Source organism: Pygocentrus nattereri, chromosome 5 (assembly GCF_015220715.1).
Source record: "Pygocentrus nattereri isolate fPygNat1 chromosome 5, fPygNat1.pri, whole genome shotgun sequence".
NCBI classification, from domain to species: Eukaryota; Metazoa; Chordata; class Actinopteri; order Characiformes; family Serrasalmidae; genus Pygocentrus; species Pygocentrus nattereri.
In genome coordinates, this window is record NC_051215.1 from 43,660,995 (window position 1) to 43,680,919 (window position 19,925).

The following is a 19,925-nucleotide window of genomic DNA, read 5'->3' on the forward strand; positions in this document are numbered from 1 at the left end:
GCATAAAATTGTCCAAAATCTCTTGGTCTGCTGAAACATTAAGAGTTCCTTTCACTGGAACTAAGGGGCCGAGCCCAACTCCTGAAAAACAACCCCACACCATAATCCCCCCTCCACCAAACTTTACACTCGGCACAATGCAGTCAGACAAGTACCGGCAAACCCAGACTCGTCCATCAGATTGCCAGATGATGATTAGTAACTCCAGAGAGGGCGTCTCCACTGCTCTGGAGTCCAGTGGCAGCGATTTACACCACTGCATTCGACACTTTGCATTGCGCTTGGCCTTGGAAACCCATTCCTTGAAGCTCTCTGTGCTGTTCTTGAGCCAATCTGAAGTTTGGAGGTCTGTAGTGATTGGCTGTGCAGAAAGTTGGTGACCTCTGCGCACTATGCGCCTCAGCATCCGCTGGCCGCGCTCTGTGGTTTTAGGTGGCCGACCACTTTGTGACTGAATTGCTGTCTTTCCTAATCGCTTACACTTTGTTATAATACCACTGACAGTTGACTGTGGAATATTTAGTAGTGAGGAAATTTCACATCCAAACTTGTTGCACAGGTGGCATCCTATCACAGTACCATGCTGGAATTCACTGAGCTCCTGCAAGCGACTCATTCTTTCATTAATGTTTGTAGAATCAGTCTGCAGGCCTAGGGGCTTGGCTTTATACACCTGTGGCCATGGAAGTGATTGGAACACCAAAATTCAATGATTTGGATTGATGAGTGAATACTTTTGGAAATATAATGTAAATCAAGATCTGATCATATTTTATGTCACATTTATGTAAAAATTTGTAATCCTAAAGGGATTGCAAACTTTCAAGCAGTGCTGTACAGACATAACATTATGACCACCTCCTTGTTTCTATGCTCATTTTATCAGCTCCACTTACTGTATAGCTGCACTTTGTAGTTCTACAGTTACAGACTGTAGTCCATCTGTTTCTCTGATACTTTGTTAGCCCCCTTTTACCCTGTTTTTCAGTGATCAGGACCCCTATGGATCCCCACAGAGGAGGTACTATTTCGGAGGATCATTCTCAGCATTGCAGTAACACTGACATGGTGGTGTTGTGCTGGTGCTGGTGCTGGTGTGAGTAGATCAGACACAGCAGTGCTGCTGGAGTTTTTAAGCAATGTGTCCACTCACTATCCTATTAGACACTCCTACCTTGTCAGCCCACCTTGCAGATGTACAGTCAGAGACAATAGCTCATCTGCTGCTGCACAGTTTGTGTTGGTCATCTTCTAGTCCTTCATCAGTGGTCACAAGATGCTGCCCACAGGACGCTGGATATTTTTGGTTGGTGGACTGTTCTCAGTCCAGCAGTGACAGTGAGGTGTTTAAAAACTCCAGCAGCTCTGCTGTGTCTGATCCACTCAGACCAGCACAATACACACTAACACACCACCATGTCAGTGTTACTGCAGTGCTGAGAATGATCCACCACCCAAATAGTACCTGCTCTGTGAGGGTCCAAGGGGGTCCTGACAACTGAAGAACAGGGTAAAAGGGGGCTAACAAAGTATCAGAGAAACAGATGGACTACAGTCTGTAATTGTAAAACTACGAAGAGCGCCTATATAGTAAGTGGAGCTGAGAAAATGGACAATGAGCCTAGAAACAAGGAGGTGGTCATAATGTTATGCCTGATCTGTGTATGTACACTGTGATATATCCTGAAAATTGAAATAAACCTTGATACAAATGTTTCGTTGTTCCTTTCACTACTACTTTTTATTAAAAATTCCTTGAGATACAAGTGAGAACCTGTCGGAATAGACAGTTACCTGGCCATCAAGTTGGTTACTTTTGACTTATCATTGCTTGTAATCTGAGTAATCTAAGTTATCCACTGTTGGTAAGAAAATTGACTTATTTAAAAAAGAGTATGATTGATATGTCAGGTGTGGCACATGCATAAACACAAGTGCGTCCCAAAATCATGCATTTAAACCAAGCACACTTGGGGTTTCTTACTTTATAGCTCTGCCCAATGTTGCTTTCAGAGGATCGTGGGGTTTAGTGTGCCTTTTGGGACTGATAGCTTGCTGCATAGAGCTAACTTCTCATTCAAGCTTTGATAGTATGATGTACAAGACCATCCATGAAGTGTCACCGTAATGACTGCCTTGCCACTCTTACTAAAGCATGTCCCTGTACTGGTGAGTGTTAAAATGTCCTTCACTCATGGAACATGATGTCTGTGTTCCCTCAGTGTCAGTGGTGCAAATTGCACACTTTAAAGTAAAGGCACTGAAAATGGTTCTTTGGAGAGATGTCATAGAAAAAACACATCTGGTTCCTTAAAGAACCTTTGAAAAATACCCTTTTTTAAAGAACTGCTTTTGTAAATGAGACATACTGATGTCTGGTGAGCCCCTTAACAGTTTAATGAACTTCAACATAAGTAATAAAAGCATGCCAATAAAGGGTCTTTCGCAGACCCCTATGTCTAAGCCAATAAATTTGGAGTCTTTTTAAGAGAGTAGGACTATCCTGGACTCAGTAGGTGAGTGTTAATCCTTATGGCTTTGTTGGTATTCCTCCTCAACTGTGCTTGACATCTCCTCTGGTGGTCAGCAGGAATGAAATAGAATGCTAGTTACAAATGTAGCTGCTTCTATGGGCTCCAGATGATCACCAGAGTCACTCAAAATCTTTGAGAAGATGTGTGCGATTGTATTACTGGCTGTGTCATTTCATGTCTTGGTGTGACTTTATTGGTATAAAGATCTTGAGCTTATGCTCTATGCTTCATGCTGCTTCTGGTGGATTTACAGAATTCACAGCACTGCAGACACATTCATAACCTTTTTGATGCAAACAAACCTCTAAGAATCAGTGTCTTTTTTTCTTTCACTTCTAGGCCTGCATATATGGAGTAGCAGCCATTCTGTGGGCCACAGCTAAGTTTCATTTGTCCCCTAATCGGAAGCTTGCTATGCCAAGAAGGCTCAAGAGGCTTTTGCTTGAGATGGCCAAAAGAACACCAATTGAAAGACCTTCTATTGCCATGGTAGAAAAGGTAATACTTGCTGGGTGATACATTTTGATATCAAATTTTTAAAATATTCAAGAACCTAGACAGAATTATGTGTTGCAATATTTCTTTGACCTCACTGTTGCTTGTTATAGTAAAATAAGAAGTGAAGGCTGCCTGCAATTATGATTTTTTGATTTCTCTCCATCTTTTCTCTTCATGGCTAATTCAGACTTGCCGTGATTACTTGTCCCGTCAAGGGACTAATGCAGAAACTGTGTGGACGCGGCTAATCAACAGAGTTCATAAGGTACATTCTCACTGCACATATTATAATTAAAGCATATCTCATGGCACATATTTTCTGAGTGACCAGTCAGATCGCTCAAATCAGTGCATTTTTAAAGCTATAGTCCTTTTAAGGAGCCTAGTACCAATAAAATAAGTTTCCAGCTAAAATTAACCAGACATTTCTGTTCTAGTCTTGAATGTATACCATGCAGAACATCTATTTGGAGTATGCAAACCACCTTTGAGATATGTGAAATTTCATGTCTATAATAACTTGCTATACTTACTATAAGCGCTGGCCATGGTTGATTAGAAAGTGTTTTTTCACCCAGGTCAATACAGTGCGTCAGTGGGTGATTTTGCTCTCAGTTCTGTTCCCTTTTACACTTAACTGTGGCTAATTTTGTGTTTTTGTTTAAACTGGGGAGCACCAGCATACAGATTGTACCAGAGACATTCACTGCCCTCTACTGCATTAGATCTGCCTTTCACCCCATATCTGTGGCCCCGCTAAAGGCAGTTCATTGCACTTACTACGTTCAGAAGATTTTTGAGCCAGTTGCTCATACGATATGCTGTATTCTCACTTGAATGAAAAATGTATTTATGTACATTAGTAACTTTACTGACTGTTTCTAGCATAGTATGAATTTTTTCACCATGCATTGAAAAATTTTGGGCATTCTTTGTCAAATCAGAAATTATTTCACCTTATTTTATATTTTTTTCCCTTTTTTTGTATGTCAGACTCAGTAAATAAATAGAAAATGCACACAAAAATTATGAGAAAATGACATTTAATTGTATTTCCTGTAGAGAATGTGAGAACTTATTTTCACAATCAACAAAACAACAAAACAGAGTTCCTTTCACTTTTTGCATACGACTGTACTACCCTTCTTATTTTGACTGTATTTTGGTAGCTGTTATTTAAAATTGCAGCCTTGTGTCATTTTAGGTATCCAGTTGGATTGTAGAGCCAGACTCTTTGAAAAACACTACTCCAGCAGAGAGGAAAACTGGTATGTTTGTTTATTTAGTTATTTAGTTATTTCTGTCATTTTGCTAAACAGTTCATAAATAATTACATAATTATATTAAGACTTACATTACATCACATTTATATTTTGATTTGTTTGAGTGTCAAATAACAAACACAACTTTTACTGTGAACAAATAATAAAAGTGAAAAGTAAAATCAAATTTCTTCTGTTATTGTCTGCTGCAGCTGCAACTTTTATGAGATATGATTTTTGGTATTGCGACATGCATCATTCTTGCTGAGTATAGATCACTGTACTTTTTTTCCAACAGCAAAAGTGGCCTACCCTAAACTAGGAGATGCCCTAATCTAACATTATTTACATTAATCTATCTAGTCATTCAAATGCTTCTGAAGATCTTGATTAGTTTGATGAGGTTGTATTAGAGTTGAAATAACACAGTCGTATGTATATATTTCAGCTTTATATGTTTTATTTGTTTTTTACTATGTATTGTTTGATTCCTGTTTTACCATTTTTGTTTTGATCAACATCTGAGTGACGTGTGGTGTTGTGTTTTCAGGTTTTATTCCCTTGGCAAGTGATGCCAAGTTGGACCCTGTATCTGGCCCTGTTCCTCAGAGGAGCCCTGTCTCAATAAGCAGGCTGCCTAAGGCTTTCACCTCCTCAGCCACTCACTTTACCCCTATAGTGCTGGCTCAGGAGGAGGGCCCCATCACTGATCATGGAACAGAGAGGTAGCCAGGCTATTTGAAGGAGTGTTACTTTTAAAAATGAATAAATATTGGGTCTGTCATGATTAATTAGATTGATTAGATTAATCTAATATATATATGTAGAACTCTTGTCTTGTCTGTCTTCTCTCTATATGACAGCATCACCCCTGAAAATGAAATGCCCAGTGAGGACGTGGCAGCTGAAACACCACTACCTGAAGAGTACTGGGAAGAAGTGATAGAACAAGGGAAAATGGACAAAGCTCTTCCAGCACAGGATTACTGCTCCACCTTGTCCAGAGACAGTCAAGAGACAAATAGCCACTCTGTGCCAAACTGCTCTAGCTTATCCTGCGCTACTGCTACTGGTGTTTACAACAACTACTTACTACAGCAAGACCCTCAGACAGGACATCTGACCCTGTTTCCTATTCAGATAGCTGTTTCTCAGCCAATCACAGGCCTGGACCTTAGCCTACCATTTAGTGCAACATCAGAGACTAACAAAAATGAGGACTGTGACACATCCCATGTCACCCAGAATGGGCAATCTGAGCACCATGCCACGTCGTCTCAGTACAAAAAGAGAAACGGTAACATAGCACATAATGGGGCTCACCCAAACAGCATGGACCATAGACATCTCATTCTGCAGCAGGTCATTGGCCTGATCAGAGAGGAGTTTGCCTTTGATGGTTATCTAGAGAGTGGAGTGGAAGAGCTAGCCATGGGTAATTTCTATTACTTTTTTACTTTTTTATAAGCAACACTTTGAAAACTGTCTAACTGAGTGTTTTTAACCCTTGTGACCTGTTGCCATACTCAGTTTCACCTATACTGATATGTCCCAAAGTTTATAGACAACTGCTCATCCAACATTTCTTCAAAAATCAAGGGTGTAAATAGTGGTTTTGTCCCCCCTTTGCTGCGGCAGCAGCCTCCACTCTTCTGGAAAGGCTTTACAGCAGATGTTGGATTATTGCTGTGAGGATTTGATTGTATTAACACAAGAACATTAGTGAGGACAAGTACTGATGCATTGTTAATACTGTTGCATATTTAATTCTGAATCACAAATGCCGCTCCAAGCCCATCTCTGGGGGCTTTATACCCCCTCGTGGACACTTGGAATTTGGCAAGGTGGCATTGGTCTCATGAGCTACTACTCCAGAGTGCCTCATTCTCTTTGGCAATACATTTCTATGTTGATTAAACAAACAAACTGTTGTTGAATGCCTAATTGAACACCTAAATCACTCAATAGAAATGGTGTCTACAAATTTTAGGACACACTGGATCAACACACCAGATCCAGCTCATGGAATACTTTAAAGTTTGCAGTGCTGTGTGTTGCCTATACAAAACTGAAAGTCAGATAAACTTTAAAAGTTTAAAACTTTATAAGGAAACAAGCTGCAACTATTTTTAATTATCTCAGCATAAATGCAACATATTTGTTTGGATTAGTTGCAAAATCTCATAATTCACATTTTTAATACTGCAACTTAGTAAACAATACAGTCTGATTTGAGCTTCTTCAAAACAAAAATGGAAAGTGAATGTGATTGTCTCTGTATGAGCTCTGAGTTTTGGTGGGCCGAAGAGAGGGATGTGTTCAATTGACCTTTACCCTCAATTTGGTCTTTGCTAATTCCCATCTGCTGGATAGGACTTCCCAATGAGGGGTAAGAATATTAACACTATAACACTGTTTCAGTTTAAGTAAGCTACGTACTTAACCACTTTTGTATTGTTTACCTAACTGAGATGTAAAATGCAACGAAATGAAAATGTAAGCTAGGAGAACTGAACTAAACTAAGTTTGTGTTGGGGAATTCATGTTGGAAATTTCATGTTAAATTCATGTTAACTGGAAGAAGTCATGTAGCTGGTTGCACAAGTTTAATTAGACCTAAGTTTTAACATGCACATCAAAAATGTGGAAATGCATAACTTATACCATCAAAATGAAGTAAGTGGTCTTGCTGTTCTTCAACATATTGTACTGGTTCTGTGTCAAGTTAATTTAATTACAGCCATCTAATTAGATAACAACCTTAACTGTATTATAACCATACTGTCACCAGGAAGCCCTCAGTGTAATTTGAAGTCTTCTCTTATTGGATTTTAGATAATTGGAAAACAAAAGGCAGATGGGGAAGCTGACTTTAATGGTTCCCTTGTGACTCATGCTTGTTGAATTCTCATCCTCTGTATTTGCAGGAGAGTACATCCTTTCTTTAAAGAGCCTGCAGTTGGAGACCTTTTGCAGGGCAGTAGTGGAGAAGTTCAGTGATCTCCACTGGGACCCAGACCTGCTGGGTTTGCTGCACTGCCTGGTCAACCACAGCTGCCCTTCCTTGTGAGTATCCCTGAAGTCCGTGTTCTGTGCGAGGCTACAGGGAATCATTGCAGTACAAAATTTGCCATTACATTAACTTTCAAATCAGCCGCCTCAGGCGTTTTGTCTATTGAAGGCACTGCTGGATGGAAGATTCAGATTTTGCTACAAGACCACATCCTCAAAGATATCATCTTATAAATGAAATGTAAAAACTAAATATTGGGGTTGTAGAATAATTAGAAACACTTGATACTGTTCTAAAGAAAAGTGTGCCAGAGGGAAGCAGTTCTGCACCCAGCATCAGCAGACTGAGTTGCGGAAGTGTTCCAAGAGGTGCCCAAAATGGCCATCGGCTTTGCACTTTGAATTTTGATTTGCTTCGCGTGAGACATTTACAATACACACTTAAGACACCATGCTCCCCACCCCCTACTCTACTCATCATCAGCATTCAAATAAGAAGCATTTCAAAAAGCCCTCGACTCGCTCGTTCGCCAGGCTGATCGGTCCCTATGGTAACAGCCTGCCATGAAGGGTTTGGCTTGTAGAGCTCTTGTGAAGACCCTTGGGCTTCTTCCAGTGTCCATGTGGAGAGTCTTGGGAAGTGCTTGGAGGAGCCAGATGTGTAAACAGAGGAGAGAAAGTCTTACACGTGGTGCCAATCTTCCAGTACCTCGTTTTAGCAAGTGACTCTTGTATGTGAATCAGGAGGGGTCACATGAGTGAAGGAGAGATGCTAGGAGGCCATGTAGCTGTGAAGTTCAGACTGTCACAATAGGCTCTTTCTCCTGGATGGATCACATGGCTCTCAGGCCCTTGTCTGTACAAGGGGGGCTGGAGAGGGAGTCATGGCTGTAGACACAAGCTGCTTCTCACTGCAGCTGCACATTGATGCAAAGAGTTTGGCAGGTATTTAGGAAGGACTTCAAGTGGACTTGATCTGGTAGGTTATGTGTGCTGTTAATTCATAAAGTTTGGACTGTACTACTGCTTTGAAATTATATTGAAGTGTAGATAATTGTGCTTATTCTTGTTGTTGTTGTTGTTGTGATAACACATTATCTTGATGGTCTTCTGCTTTAACTGTAATTCGCCTAAAAATGTAGTAAATTAATTGTTTTTTTTCCTCTAATAATAACCCTAATCCTGTCCCTAATCCTACACGTAATGCTGTTGAATAGCCTGATACTGTTGATAGTTATAGATAGTTAGCAAGAGACCATCACAATAGTGTGACCCATTATTTTATTCAGTTGAAATTTCTAATTTTGTATTTACTTTATTACTGTGATCTAGCTGATTGTCATTTAGTAGTTTTATAAGGTTTGGTGTGATTAGATATTTAATTTATCATTTTTTTCTTGTACATATTCTTGTGATGTATGTGAAGTAAAAGGCATGAAACTGGGGCAGTACCCCTCTTGTCACTGGGGAGGTACTCTCAAAGGTACATTTCAGTAGTTTTAGTCAGGGAACATAACCACATGGACCATAATCCAGTGAAATTATATTTTCTAAATTGTATTTACTTTGCACACCCCAGGCTTTTGTCTCCAGGCTTTTTATTTTATTGTTCTGTTTTAAAACATTAGGTTATGAAAATATACAAGTACGTACTTTTTTTACCTGGAAAAACTTATTTAAGCTGCACAATTGGACCTTAAAACCACTGTTGTACCTTTGAGGGTACATTTACATTGTTTGTACCTTGATCAATGGAAAATCGACCTGCAAAGTACCTTCATTTAAACAGTGCAGAATAAGCAGTTTGCTCTTGTTCCTAACTGACAGAGCTGGTGCGTTCTTGAATATATGCTTGTTTTTTGTCTCTTTCTCTTTTTTCATTTCTGGCCATCTCTGTATTTTGTTTGTCTGTCTGTCCCTCTTTCAGAGCGTCTAGCGAACAGCCCCCATCAAAGCCTGAGGAAAGGGCATTGACATCACTCCTGAATGCCAGGAGGCATGAGGCAGAGAGAGAGAGGAGAGACAGCAGAGAACATACTCAGCTTGACCACAATGCAAATGTGTGCCCTGCTGCCTTTTTAGGCCCTTCAGTGGAGAACGAACAGACAGCAGCTGTAGAACAAAAAAAGCTAGAGGACACACAAGGACACAGAGGGCCAGAAGAAGGAGGAGGAGAAGGAAAGACAGCCTCTGAGAGCAACAACACGTGGATGTTGGACAGGACCCAGCAGCTAACATACAACAAACATTGTCATGACTGCACAGGTAGGATTAGCCAACCTTGAGTTCCATCAGGATTTAACTAGGAAAACTTTTACATGTCCACTATGTAGCTATTTTACAAGGGATGTTTTTGCCTCAGTATTATTTGGCTTGACTGTGGAGTAAAGTTGTGAATGTAGGAATATTCTGTTGGATGAACTTGAAGTGTATTCAGCACTGCCAGACACATGCAGAGAGGATGCTTTTGTCTTATTTAGGGTTGTCAGGGAAGCAACTCTGGAGAGTGAACTTTCTTACTCTTCGGCTGCTTTCTTTCTGCACTGTTTACTTCTGATAGATAAAATACCCCTCTTAACACATAAAGTCGCATGCAAATGTTTGAATACCCCTGGTTAGATGTTTTCTTGATTTGATAAGTGAGAACAGTCAACACATCTTCTGCAGGGAAAAAATAGAGATGGCTTTTTTTGATTAGCAAATTTTAGTAATTGCACACTTAAATGTGCAAAAGTGTGTTTTCTGTGGAGGATATGTATTTTTTTCACATAGAAAATAAAATTTGATTTGACCAGTCATGCCCAAACTTTTGCATACAACTGTGTTAGAAGACTAGTCATCACTGCCATTTGGCTATACTGTTTAAATGTAATTACTTAATTGCATAGTTTTTAAAGTAATGAACTACATTTATACTATACTCTCTGAAAAAACTGGGGTGGGTCACTGGGGTGGGTCTTCAAGGATACATGTTAGTATCTTTAGTCAGGGAACATAACTGTACCATAATGCATTGAAATTATATTTTCTAAGATGCATTGACTCCACGCACCAAGTATCTTGAGTCTTTTTATTTTATTGTTCCGTTTTAAAACATTAGGTTATGAAAATATACAAGTACGTACTTTTCACCTGGAAAAACGTATATAAGGTGCACAATTGGACCTTAAAACCACTGTTGAGGGTACATTTACATTGTAGCTCGGTAAGTGAAAAACATACCTGCACAGAACCTTAATTTCTAACAGTGTATCATTCAATAGTTTATAATCACTTGTCAATAATTAATAATAATTAAAGTATTTTTATAACTTTATATTTATTCCTAACCTTTTTAGATTAAAATACAACCCCAATTCCAATGAAGTTGGGATGTTTTCAACCAATATTCAATTAAATACACAAAATGAGTGAATATTTCCAAAAAACAATAAAGTTTATCCATTTGAACATTAAATATTTTGTCTTTGTAGTGTATTCAATTGAATGTAGGTTGAAAAGGATTTGCAAGTCATCGTATTCTGTTTTTATTTATGTTTTACACAACGTCCCAACTTCATTGGAATTGGGGTTATACTACAAGCTGTCCACTAATTAGTATTTTTAGTTTTTTCTTTCAAAATATGTTTTGGGAAACATAAAAATGTTAAGTGATAAAATGATAAATAATTTTAAAAATGATATACAGTAATTATTTATTTGTTCGGTCACCTTCCTGACATTTGATCAAAACTTTTTAAATACAAGGCAGTCTGGATGTTAATGTTATTGTAACTTCAATCTCAGTCATTAAAGAATCATTTACTTCTCTGATTATTCTTGACACATCTGACATTTGTTTTTCCACAGCTTTCTACAATTTAGTTTACATTTTTAAAGTTATAGAATAGTAGCATCATTGTAGCTTCATTTTAGTAGCTTAACTTTTTATCGTACATTCTGTACTGACAAGTTCAAGTCTGTACTTCCAACTTTTTTGTTTGTTTCTTGTCAAAACATGGAAAAAAATGTGTGTGTATATATATATACATATATATATATATATATATATATATATATATGTGTATATATGTGTATATATATATATATATATATATATATATGTATGCCAGTATTCAATATATATTTTCTGGGAACTGTTCCTTTTCATATATTTATATTTGATTGTAACATTTTCATATTTGATTGTAACAGCAAAAATAATGACATGTAGTTTTTTAAAGAACATTTAATGATGCTAGACCAGAAATAAACAAACAGTACTCAACCAGTCCACACTTTGGCAGAATTTCTCTGCTTGTTTCAATGGGCTGTGAGTAAGAAATTAGTAATAACAGTTATAAGCTGTGATAGCTGGAATGTCAAAAGGAAAACCACTGCACACAGTTAAATCCGTTTCCTATAACTTGTTTATCCAAACTTGTATCACTACTCCAGGGATGAGTGGAGTCAGTTTGAAGATGGAGAGCAGCAGTGTTCCAGTAGGGGGAGCTGATGGGCATGCCTGTGAGGATGAAGCTCTGTACCAGAGCTGTGAACTGGAGGAGAGTGGAGAGAGCCAGCTCACCCATGACTGGTCGGACACAGAAATGGACGACTCTGGCTCCTTCATCTCCGACAGGCCCCTGTTCTCGTGCTCGGGCCTCCAGAGGCCCTCTTTCAGCCCTGCATGGGCTCTGGCTCTACATGGAGAGGACTGCTTCAGCCAGGATGTGGTGGAGTACGCCTGCAAATTGGGCAACCACAGTGACTCGCCAAGCTTGGAGGATAAATCACAAGTAGGACGTCTCTGCAGAACTTCTATACTTTAAAGAGCTCCGCTACATGTTCATATATTTTGTATGTTTTTGGCTGAATCTTAGGTTCACTGTCCTGTTGAGATTGAATGCAGAGTGACACTGTTGTGCTGGAATTGTCTTGTGTCCTAATCTTTGTTTTTCAATGTTTGCTTAATGCTAACTGTACTAAAAGGAGCCACCTTTCTTAGACCCAGAATTTTACCAGGTAGGTTTTATTTAATGCAGTGAAAGCGAGCTACCACCAGTAAACTCTGTTGAGTGCTTTCTAGTATTTATTTGTTATTTATTTTGCACAATAGTTTTACAAATTGAAGTTCTTAGACTTTCCATGGTAACATTTATCATTTTGTGACAGTTTATCTTTTAGTGGCTAGGTTAGTGTGAGTGCTTTGATGATTATGGAGAGAGGTTTAAATGGCTGACCGGTCAGACAGTAGGATCTCTACGGGAGAACAGAAGCTACAACCGAGCACCACTACTTCAAAGCACTAGGCATCGATGTCTGTTACCATAGTGAGGGATGCAGTCACACCAGAGTACACTGGAAGCTCTGAGCTGATAACTACTGGGACTAAAAGTCTCAATGTGATACTCCTGCAAATATAGCAATGATTCTCAATAGATAAACATGACCTAAAATAGAGTTTAGGTGGATGTTCTGTTTAAAATGTGTTTATTATTTCAGAATCAGTTTGGATCTCTGTCTGCTAGGAAGCATTTTTTGATAGCAGTACTGCATGCTGACCTCTCTATTCTCAGCTGCACTGCGGTCAACCATGTGAAGTAAGCTTTTGTCTCTGCTGTGTTGCCTACTGCAGGAACTTCAGCAACAGCTGATAATTGAGAGCAGAAATCTAAAGAAGACCAGAAATTTCTACCACAAGCTGATTCACCAAGAGAGAAAAAATAAAGGTATAATATTCAGAAACATAACATCTGATTAAATATGTGGACAAAACCCAAAATCCAGATATTGATGTAAATGTTCTTTCTGTGTCCTAAGTCTGTGCTTTCTCTGCAGGTTCTGAGGCAAAAATGATGCTGCCCAAACTGAAAATGCAGTTTGAAGAGCTGCGAACCAAAGTAGAATTCCTTCACTCTGTAAGGAAATATCTCTGGGTATGTACCACTGAAAATGTATTTCCTTATCTGATGTGTCGTGGGACCTATGTTATCTAATAACATTAATCAAAACACGGACTAACAGTGGGAAATTGATGGTTCAAGACTCTCAGTTTTCAATAAAACAAACATCACTACAGCTTCCTGGCCAATGTGGAAATGTGTTTGGGTGAAAGTGAAAATGGTTACAGCATATTTAAACAAAATGTTACAACTTTACAACTCTCCTATTTCATAGAGAGATTCGCCTGCGTCCAATATTTTGCAGCTTTGATTAGTTTTGGAAAAAGCCCTTGTGATTATTCAGCCCCAGAGTTGTAACTCCACAAACGGAAACACAGTACAATAGCAGCCTTGTAGTCTAAGAACCTTTTCATCTGGCTCTAACAGTGAAAACATGGCTGCTGAGATACAATAAGACCAATGTAGCAAAGAGGGCTTTGAGCGAGACCCGTTAAACGTAAATGATGCTGTGAAGGATCCTTACGTAAACTGAAAGATATCTTTTTCCTTTATGCCTTCTAGACTTGTACAACACAGGAAGAAAGAAAAAGAAAAATACTTTATAATGATGTATAAGCTATAAAATGTATTAATATTTTTGTTGAATTCAACTTCGTTGACTTTGTTGAATTACCGTCACTACGCTGGTACAGAGTAATGAAAAGTGTTTCCCAGTGTTCTCATTGGTGTATAATAAGAGTATTATACCAAAGCTATATATGAAGGATTAAAGCAAAGGATAGAAATCATTTGTTTAAAGATCTATTATAAATTGCCTGTTATATAAGATGCTATGAATTGATACGGAAGTTTAGAACCCCATTTCAATGTAATGGCATTATGGTACATGTTTCATGAATAAACGTTTGTCATATTTTCAGTCATGTTAGCATCACCCCTGACCATGCTTGAAGCTATAGTGGACCCAGATATCATTTTGGAACTAGTGTTTATTAACGTTGGGTTTAGCAAATCCCTGAGTTCACTGAATAAATGTGTCCATGAAAGTGTCTCCACTCAATCTGCAATCTGGTCCTCCTCAGATACTATATAGGTACATTCTAGTGACCCTAATAGTTCCCTGCAGAGTGGACTGTGCGTGTTGACATTTTAAGGGAGATTCCAGATTCCATTCATGTGTTTTTATTTGTGATCATGATTTTCTAATTTGTTCTCTCATTTCTTTTAACCATGGTCATGTTTTATTTTTAACTGAATGCACATTTTGTATTTTGAACTCCCTGACACTGTCTGACGGGTTTTGATGTGTTTGATTGATGAGATCATGAACAAAGATGCTCATCAGGTCTGATTTTGATTTGGGGGGTTATGAGGAAACTGCAGCTCCTCTTCACAGCAAACGGCCCACAGTGTTTCTGCTCCCAGGGTGTTAGAGACCATCACGCAATTAAAAGAAGAAATTATCAGCGTTTCAACATCCTCCCATTAATATGTCTACATCTAATACTTAGATCTATTAATCTGTCTTGCCATTTGACCACATCCCACATTAATTTGAGTTTGTTGAAACATTGACGCACCGCAGCTTGTCGCGGGAGCAGAAACAGCCCTAAGCGGCCACGCTGCGTCTGTTTCTCTGTTAAATATGATCATTGGAAAGTGCAGTTTAGTGAAGATTGTGGTTGTAGTTTGTTGTCTTCCTTCATTTCACCACTAAACTGCAGCTGCACTGATGAATCTGAGGGCCATTTGCTGTGAAGAGGAGCTGCAGTTTCCTCATAACCCCCAAATCAAAATCAGACCTGATCAGCATCTCTGTTCATTATCTCATCGATCAAACACATCAAAACAGTGTCAGGGAGCTGTTAGATCCTTCTGCATCGGGCAAATAACACAACCTGTATCTAATACATTGATTTTGCGCACAAATAAAAAAAATAAGAAACATGCGTTAAAAATGAAATATGACAGTTATTAAAGTAAAGAAAGTAAAGTAAAGAAAACATGCACACGTTTAAAAGAAAATGAGGGAACGATTTAAGAAATTGTGACCATGTATAAAAGAAAACGTGCATACAAATTGCAAAATGTTTGCTCTATTTATTTATTTTTTTCATCTCTGTCCCCTCCAGGGCTCCATAGAGACGTAGTAGTGAATGCAAGTAAATGTTCACAGGACCTTCAATCAGAGCAAGGAAGTGTTGAAAATAGCAGTTTATCACTCCTTAGGTAGTTGACAGGAAAGTGTACAAAATCAGTGTCTCTAATGACATCGCAGGACATTCCAAATGAGGGGATTTAATCAACTGGCGTTTTCTTACCTGATATCCAGGACCTGAATGCTCTCTCGTGCAGGCAATATATAGAGCATAGTGTAATGGAAAACAGACTGACCATTACTTGTATGATTGTTAGGTGTTGTCTGTGGATCAGTGGGGCTTGCCCCCCTCTCTACTGCCCTCTTTGGCTGCTTCTGGAGTTTCTTGTGTAGACCTCAGACCCTGTGAAGATCAAGTTGTGTTGAGCCTGGTGTGTGAACAGCGCAGAAGGAAAGGCTGCTGCCCTCTAGTGGCTGGGACACCCAAAGGCCTCATGGCTTATCTTTATGCCAGGTAAAGCAGAACACTGCTATATTACTGTGTCATTGTAGTTTTAATTAATCTCAATGTTTCATTCATTTATTTATTTATTTATACTTTTCATTCATATTACTCAATAACTTATGCAATTTGCATAAGTTTCCATGCTGTATGAAAAAGAAACTAGGCCAGCTATTAATGATATGTTTCCTTTCTTTTTCTGACAGAAATGCTTACATGGAAGGATACATCCAGCACTTCCTCTACACTTTTCGATATTTCTGTACTCCTGAGGAATTTCTACAGTTTTTAATAGACAAATTTAAAAACTCACTGGGGTAAACACCATGCAATGCTGCTATCAATTATTATTAGAAGTGATATTCCATGTCTTGCTGTTACTATTTACTCTCCTAATGTAAATTCTGAATCATGAATCCATCTTCTTGGCTCCTCAGAGGAAATGAAGACCCCTCTTCAACCAGTGCAAAGGTGTACCATCGTACTCTAGACCTCTTAGAGTGCTGGACTGGAAATTGCCAGCTGGTGGACATGACATCCAAGTCCCGCCTCCAGCAAACTCTTGACCACTTCCTCACATCAGAGGTGACTGGAAGCTGCTTCAATCGGAGTGTCCAAATAAACTTACATAATAACCATTGAAAAACATCAGGATATCAACTGGTCTTCGTTTTGTCTGACGCACATCTTAACCTGAAGGCAATGTTTTCTGATAACTAATGATAGCCCTTTAATCTAGACCTGTATATTTTGTGTATTTTGTTTCCAGGTGGCTCCTGTAGACAGTCGAGGAGAGAATCTACTCATGATACTGCAAAACCCTCCTAAAAAGCAACAGAGCTGTGGGATGGTGTGTCTTGGTGGGAGTCCAGTGAATATTTGGGAGGATGGTGATGTCCAGTCAGTTTCCTCCTTAGGCGGGAAGTCAGAGGATGCTGCCAAGAAGGTCAGCATGATGGATTTAGCCTCATTATTTCAGAGGAAACTCTTTGTAGGTTTAATGAAAGGCCTTGAGTTCAGTGTTAAACTTTTTGACAGAGAGGTTATTAATCAAATGATCAATTACAGTAAAGGAATCGCTTGACAAAAGATCAGATTTACTTTGATGCTAATGTAGCTAATAAGTGATGTCCCACCAATAAGCATTGTGCAAACTGCATGCCTTATTCATGTCACAGTTGCCTCAAAGTAGAGAATACTGTTATATATATATATATATCTAAAAATAAAATAGACAAAAAAATGTTGCCTAGCTAAACACAGTATTACCAGCTATCTTGAAGCCTGACTTGTGTCTACACTTTTGTCCATCTACTACATATGTTGTAAGTGGAAAATGATGTTGCTGCTGAATGAATGCCACTCCTGTGTTTATGTGTATATTTATGTGGCACACAAAGAGTTTCCAGTGGCGTATATCCCGGGTGGTAGAGCCCCAGGCAAGCCAGCCTAAAGAGAAAGTGTACTCCATTGCTGCAGCGCTGCCCAGACCCTGCTACAGTTCTCTGGTCAGCCAGCTGACCGGCTCGTGTCTGAGGAGTGAGGAGAGAGTGGCCTTCAGTGAGACAGAACACATACCTCTGCAGATAGCACAGCAGCTCACACTCCTCCAGCAGGTAAACACCACTACATGGAGCTCTGTCTTTCTCAGTCATTTTAGTCTGGTCTTCCTTTGTTCTTTTGTCTTTTCTCTCTCTCTCTCTCTCTCTCTCTCTCTCTGTCTATCTATCTATCTCTATCTCTCTCTCTTTTCATGTCTTTGGTGGCAACCCCCCAACTCCTAAAAACCCCTCACAGGCTACTCTATATGTCTCCCTTGTTATCTTTGTGAGTTCTTCTCTGTGTAGTTCCTTTCTCTTTTTCCTTTGCTACTGAAGATACAATGGCCAAATACAGGTGTTGTTATTCCTTTGCTATTTCTCTAGAGGGAGACAAAGCACCTCCATCCTCATCTCTCCACTCTTTCAATATAACCATACGCAGTCACAGAAACAATCAGCCTCGCATATGTCAAACAAGTGTGTTTTGACTCAACAGCATCTGTGCTCAGCTTCCCCATCTGTTATTTTTTTCCTCAATTCAGGAACTCTTTCAAGGTTGTCACCCCGTCAATTTCCTCAACTCCAGAGCACAGGGAGTTCGAGAGAAAGCAGTAAACATCTCAAAGTGAGTATCTGAGTTTCACAGAAAATAGTGATGGCATCTGAAACTAGTTTGTCTTATAGGCTGGGACAATGATTCCAAAGTAACGCATAACAGATATAATTTTCATTTACCATTTCACTGTCATATACTTTATATAGGTGCTTCATGCCTATGTCAATAAATAAAAGTGAATAAAATAATAGTGAACATCTTTGAAGAATGATGCAAGGCACACACCCTGAAGTCTCTATGTAAAAACTGGTGGCACATTTACTAAATCATTTTGATTGAAATTGTTTTTGGGCTTCCTACTGTCTTAGACATTTTTAGTCACAATTTCACTGTTGGTCAGATGTGTACCACCTGATGCCCCACCACTAGAGGGCAGTAGTCTGTTTGTGGGTGAGGCACCAGCTCAGGATGGGCCCCTGCAGCTCCTCATCCGGTATGCAGAAAGTGTAACTAACTGGGTGTCCGCTGAGATCGTCATCACCGACTCTGTGAAGGTAATCCTTCAGATTTTTAAAGGCTCTGTTGATTACAGGCATATTTTACTGTTTTGCTTGAGTTCACCCTTTTCAGAAAGTAAATAGTGTATTCCCCCTGTAATCCGTAAACAGGGAATACTATCTTGTACATGAGGGTGTGTAGAAATATTGTATGATCTGAATTTGTTAAATCTCAGTTTTATTTGATATTCTGGCAAATATATTCTTAAAGAAGTTTGACCCAGATAGCAAACACTGTTCAAAAAGGACGTGCTTTGTTTTTTTCCTTGCTATGCCAGTCTCCATCTTTACCATATTGTGGATCTCTTCTCAGAAACTGACATTAATTCATTTTTAGCTGTCACCTGCTGTGATCTGTCTTCTTTTAGGTTCAGACGTCTTTACTCATCAAGTTTCTCTCTATTGCTAAACACTGTTACGAGACGAGAAACTTTGCTACTGCCATGCAGATTCTTGGAGGACTGGAGAATGTGATTGTGAAGCAGTTACCGGTAAGACTGGGCAAATCACGAACACCTCAGTCTCATGTTTATTTCAAGTAGGAATAGGCTGTCTTCTAAATTGGCACCAGTTTTTTTTTTCTTTATTTGTTAATACCATATTGTTAAATGGATTAACATATCTCCACTGCACAGCAGACTGCATGTTAATATTGAATTGTTTAGGATATTATCCATTCAATTCTGGGTACAAGAAAAAAGAAGCCTAACCTATATTTTCATCATACAATTTATATATATATATATATATATATATATATATATATATATATATATACACACAGGGTGAGTCAAAAGTCACAGGACACCGTTTTATTTTGTTTTATTTTTTATGCTGTCACAAGATGCGGTGCTGAAGTGAAGGTGGTGTTTGTTGCAGATTTTCTCAGCATACAGAGTTTATTTGAGATGACCCCAGAAATAAAAGTCGACAATAAAATAAAAAATAAAATAAAACGCTGTTCTGTGACTTTTGACTCACCCTTTAGGTGTGTTTATATATATATATATATATATATATATATATATGTATATGTGTGTGTGTGTGTGTGTGTGTGTAATGTGACAAATTATTTAGTTGCTTCTGCTAATCTCAGTTTTTAGCTTACTTATAAATTACAGTTTTCCTGTGGAAATAATTTCAGCTTTCTTTTACAGGCTTGGAAGCAGCTGTCAGCTAAAATGTTGGAAGTTCTTGAGGAGCTCAGAGCTGTACAGGTATGACAGAGACTGTTTAACTAATGTATCACCTGTTATATTATAAGCTGTAATTTATAGACAATAAGACTATGATTAGCAGGACCAAGTGTGCTGGATTTGAGCTATATTCTCTCAAACTATGGATCTGATCTGGCTGGCGCACTCGTTGCAGGTGTTTCTGAAAAGCGACAGCCTGTGTCTGATGGAGGGAGAAAGGGGAAGAGGGCAGCCAACTCTACCGGATGCACACACTCTGGCCATGCATGTACAACAGCAGGAGA

General features: G+C 38.8%; 1 protein-coding gene across 3 annotated transcripts in view; it reads left to right on the top strand.

Moving 5' to 3' along the window:
- LOC108426861 (kinase non-catalytic C-lobe domain-containing protein 1) overlaps nt 1-19,925 on the top strand; it is a 52,170-nt gene that overhangs the window by 26,997 nt on the left and 5,248 nt on the right. For 2 of the 3 annotated variants that reach the window (XM_017696666.2, XM_037538820.1), the window contains 21 exons: nt 2,874-3,032; nt 3,220-3,297; nt 4,237-4,300; nt 4,845-5,019; nt 5,158-5,729; nt 7,222-7,360; nt 9,234-9,571; nt 11,744-12,084; nt 12,278-12,310; nt 12,924-13,017; nt 13,127-13,224; nt 15,607-15,803; nt 15,998-16,108; nt 16,229-16,376; nt 16,561-16,737; nt 17,192-17,407; nt 17,875-17,957; nt 18,289-18,442; nt 18,814-18,936; nt 19,603-19,662; nt 19,817-19,925. The exon at nt 19,817-19,925 is cut by the window's right edge and continues 49 nt beyond it. In XM_017696666.2, the coding sequence (XP_017552155.2) occupies nt 2,874-3,032; nt 3,220-3,297; nt 4,237-4,300; nt 4,845-5,019; nt 5,158-5,729; nt 7,222-7,360; nt 9,234-9,571; nt 11,744-12,084; nt 12,278-12,310; nt 12,924-13,017; nt 13,127-13,224; nt 15,607-15,803; nt 15,998-16,108; nt 16,229-16,376; nt 16,561-16,737; nt 17,192-17,407; nt 17,875-17,957; nt 18,289-18,442; nt 18,814-18,936; nt 19,603-19,662; nt 19,817-19,925 (3,469 nt within the window). The remainder of the gene's footprint in view (nt 1-2,873; nt 3,033-3,219; nt 3,298-4,236; nt 4,301-4,844; nt 5,020-5,157; nt 5,730-7,221; nt 7,361-9,233; nt 9,572-11,743; nt 12,085-12,277; nt 12,311-12,923; nt 13,018-13,126; nt 13,225-15,606; nt 15,804-15,997; nt 16,109-16,228; nt 16,377-16,560; nt 16,738-17,191; nt 17,408-17,874; nt 17,958-18,288; nt 18,443-18,813; nt 18,937-19,602; nt 19,663-19,816) is intronic. The other variant, XM_017696667.2, reaches the window with a different exon arrangement.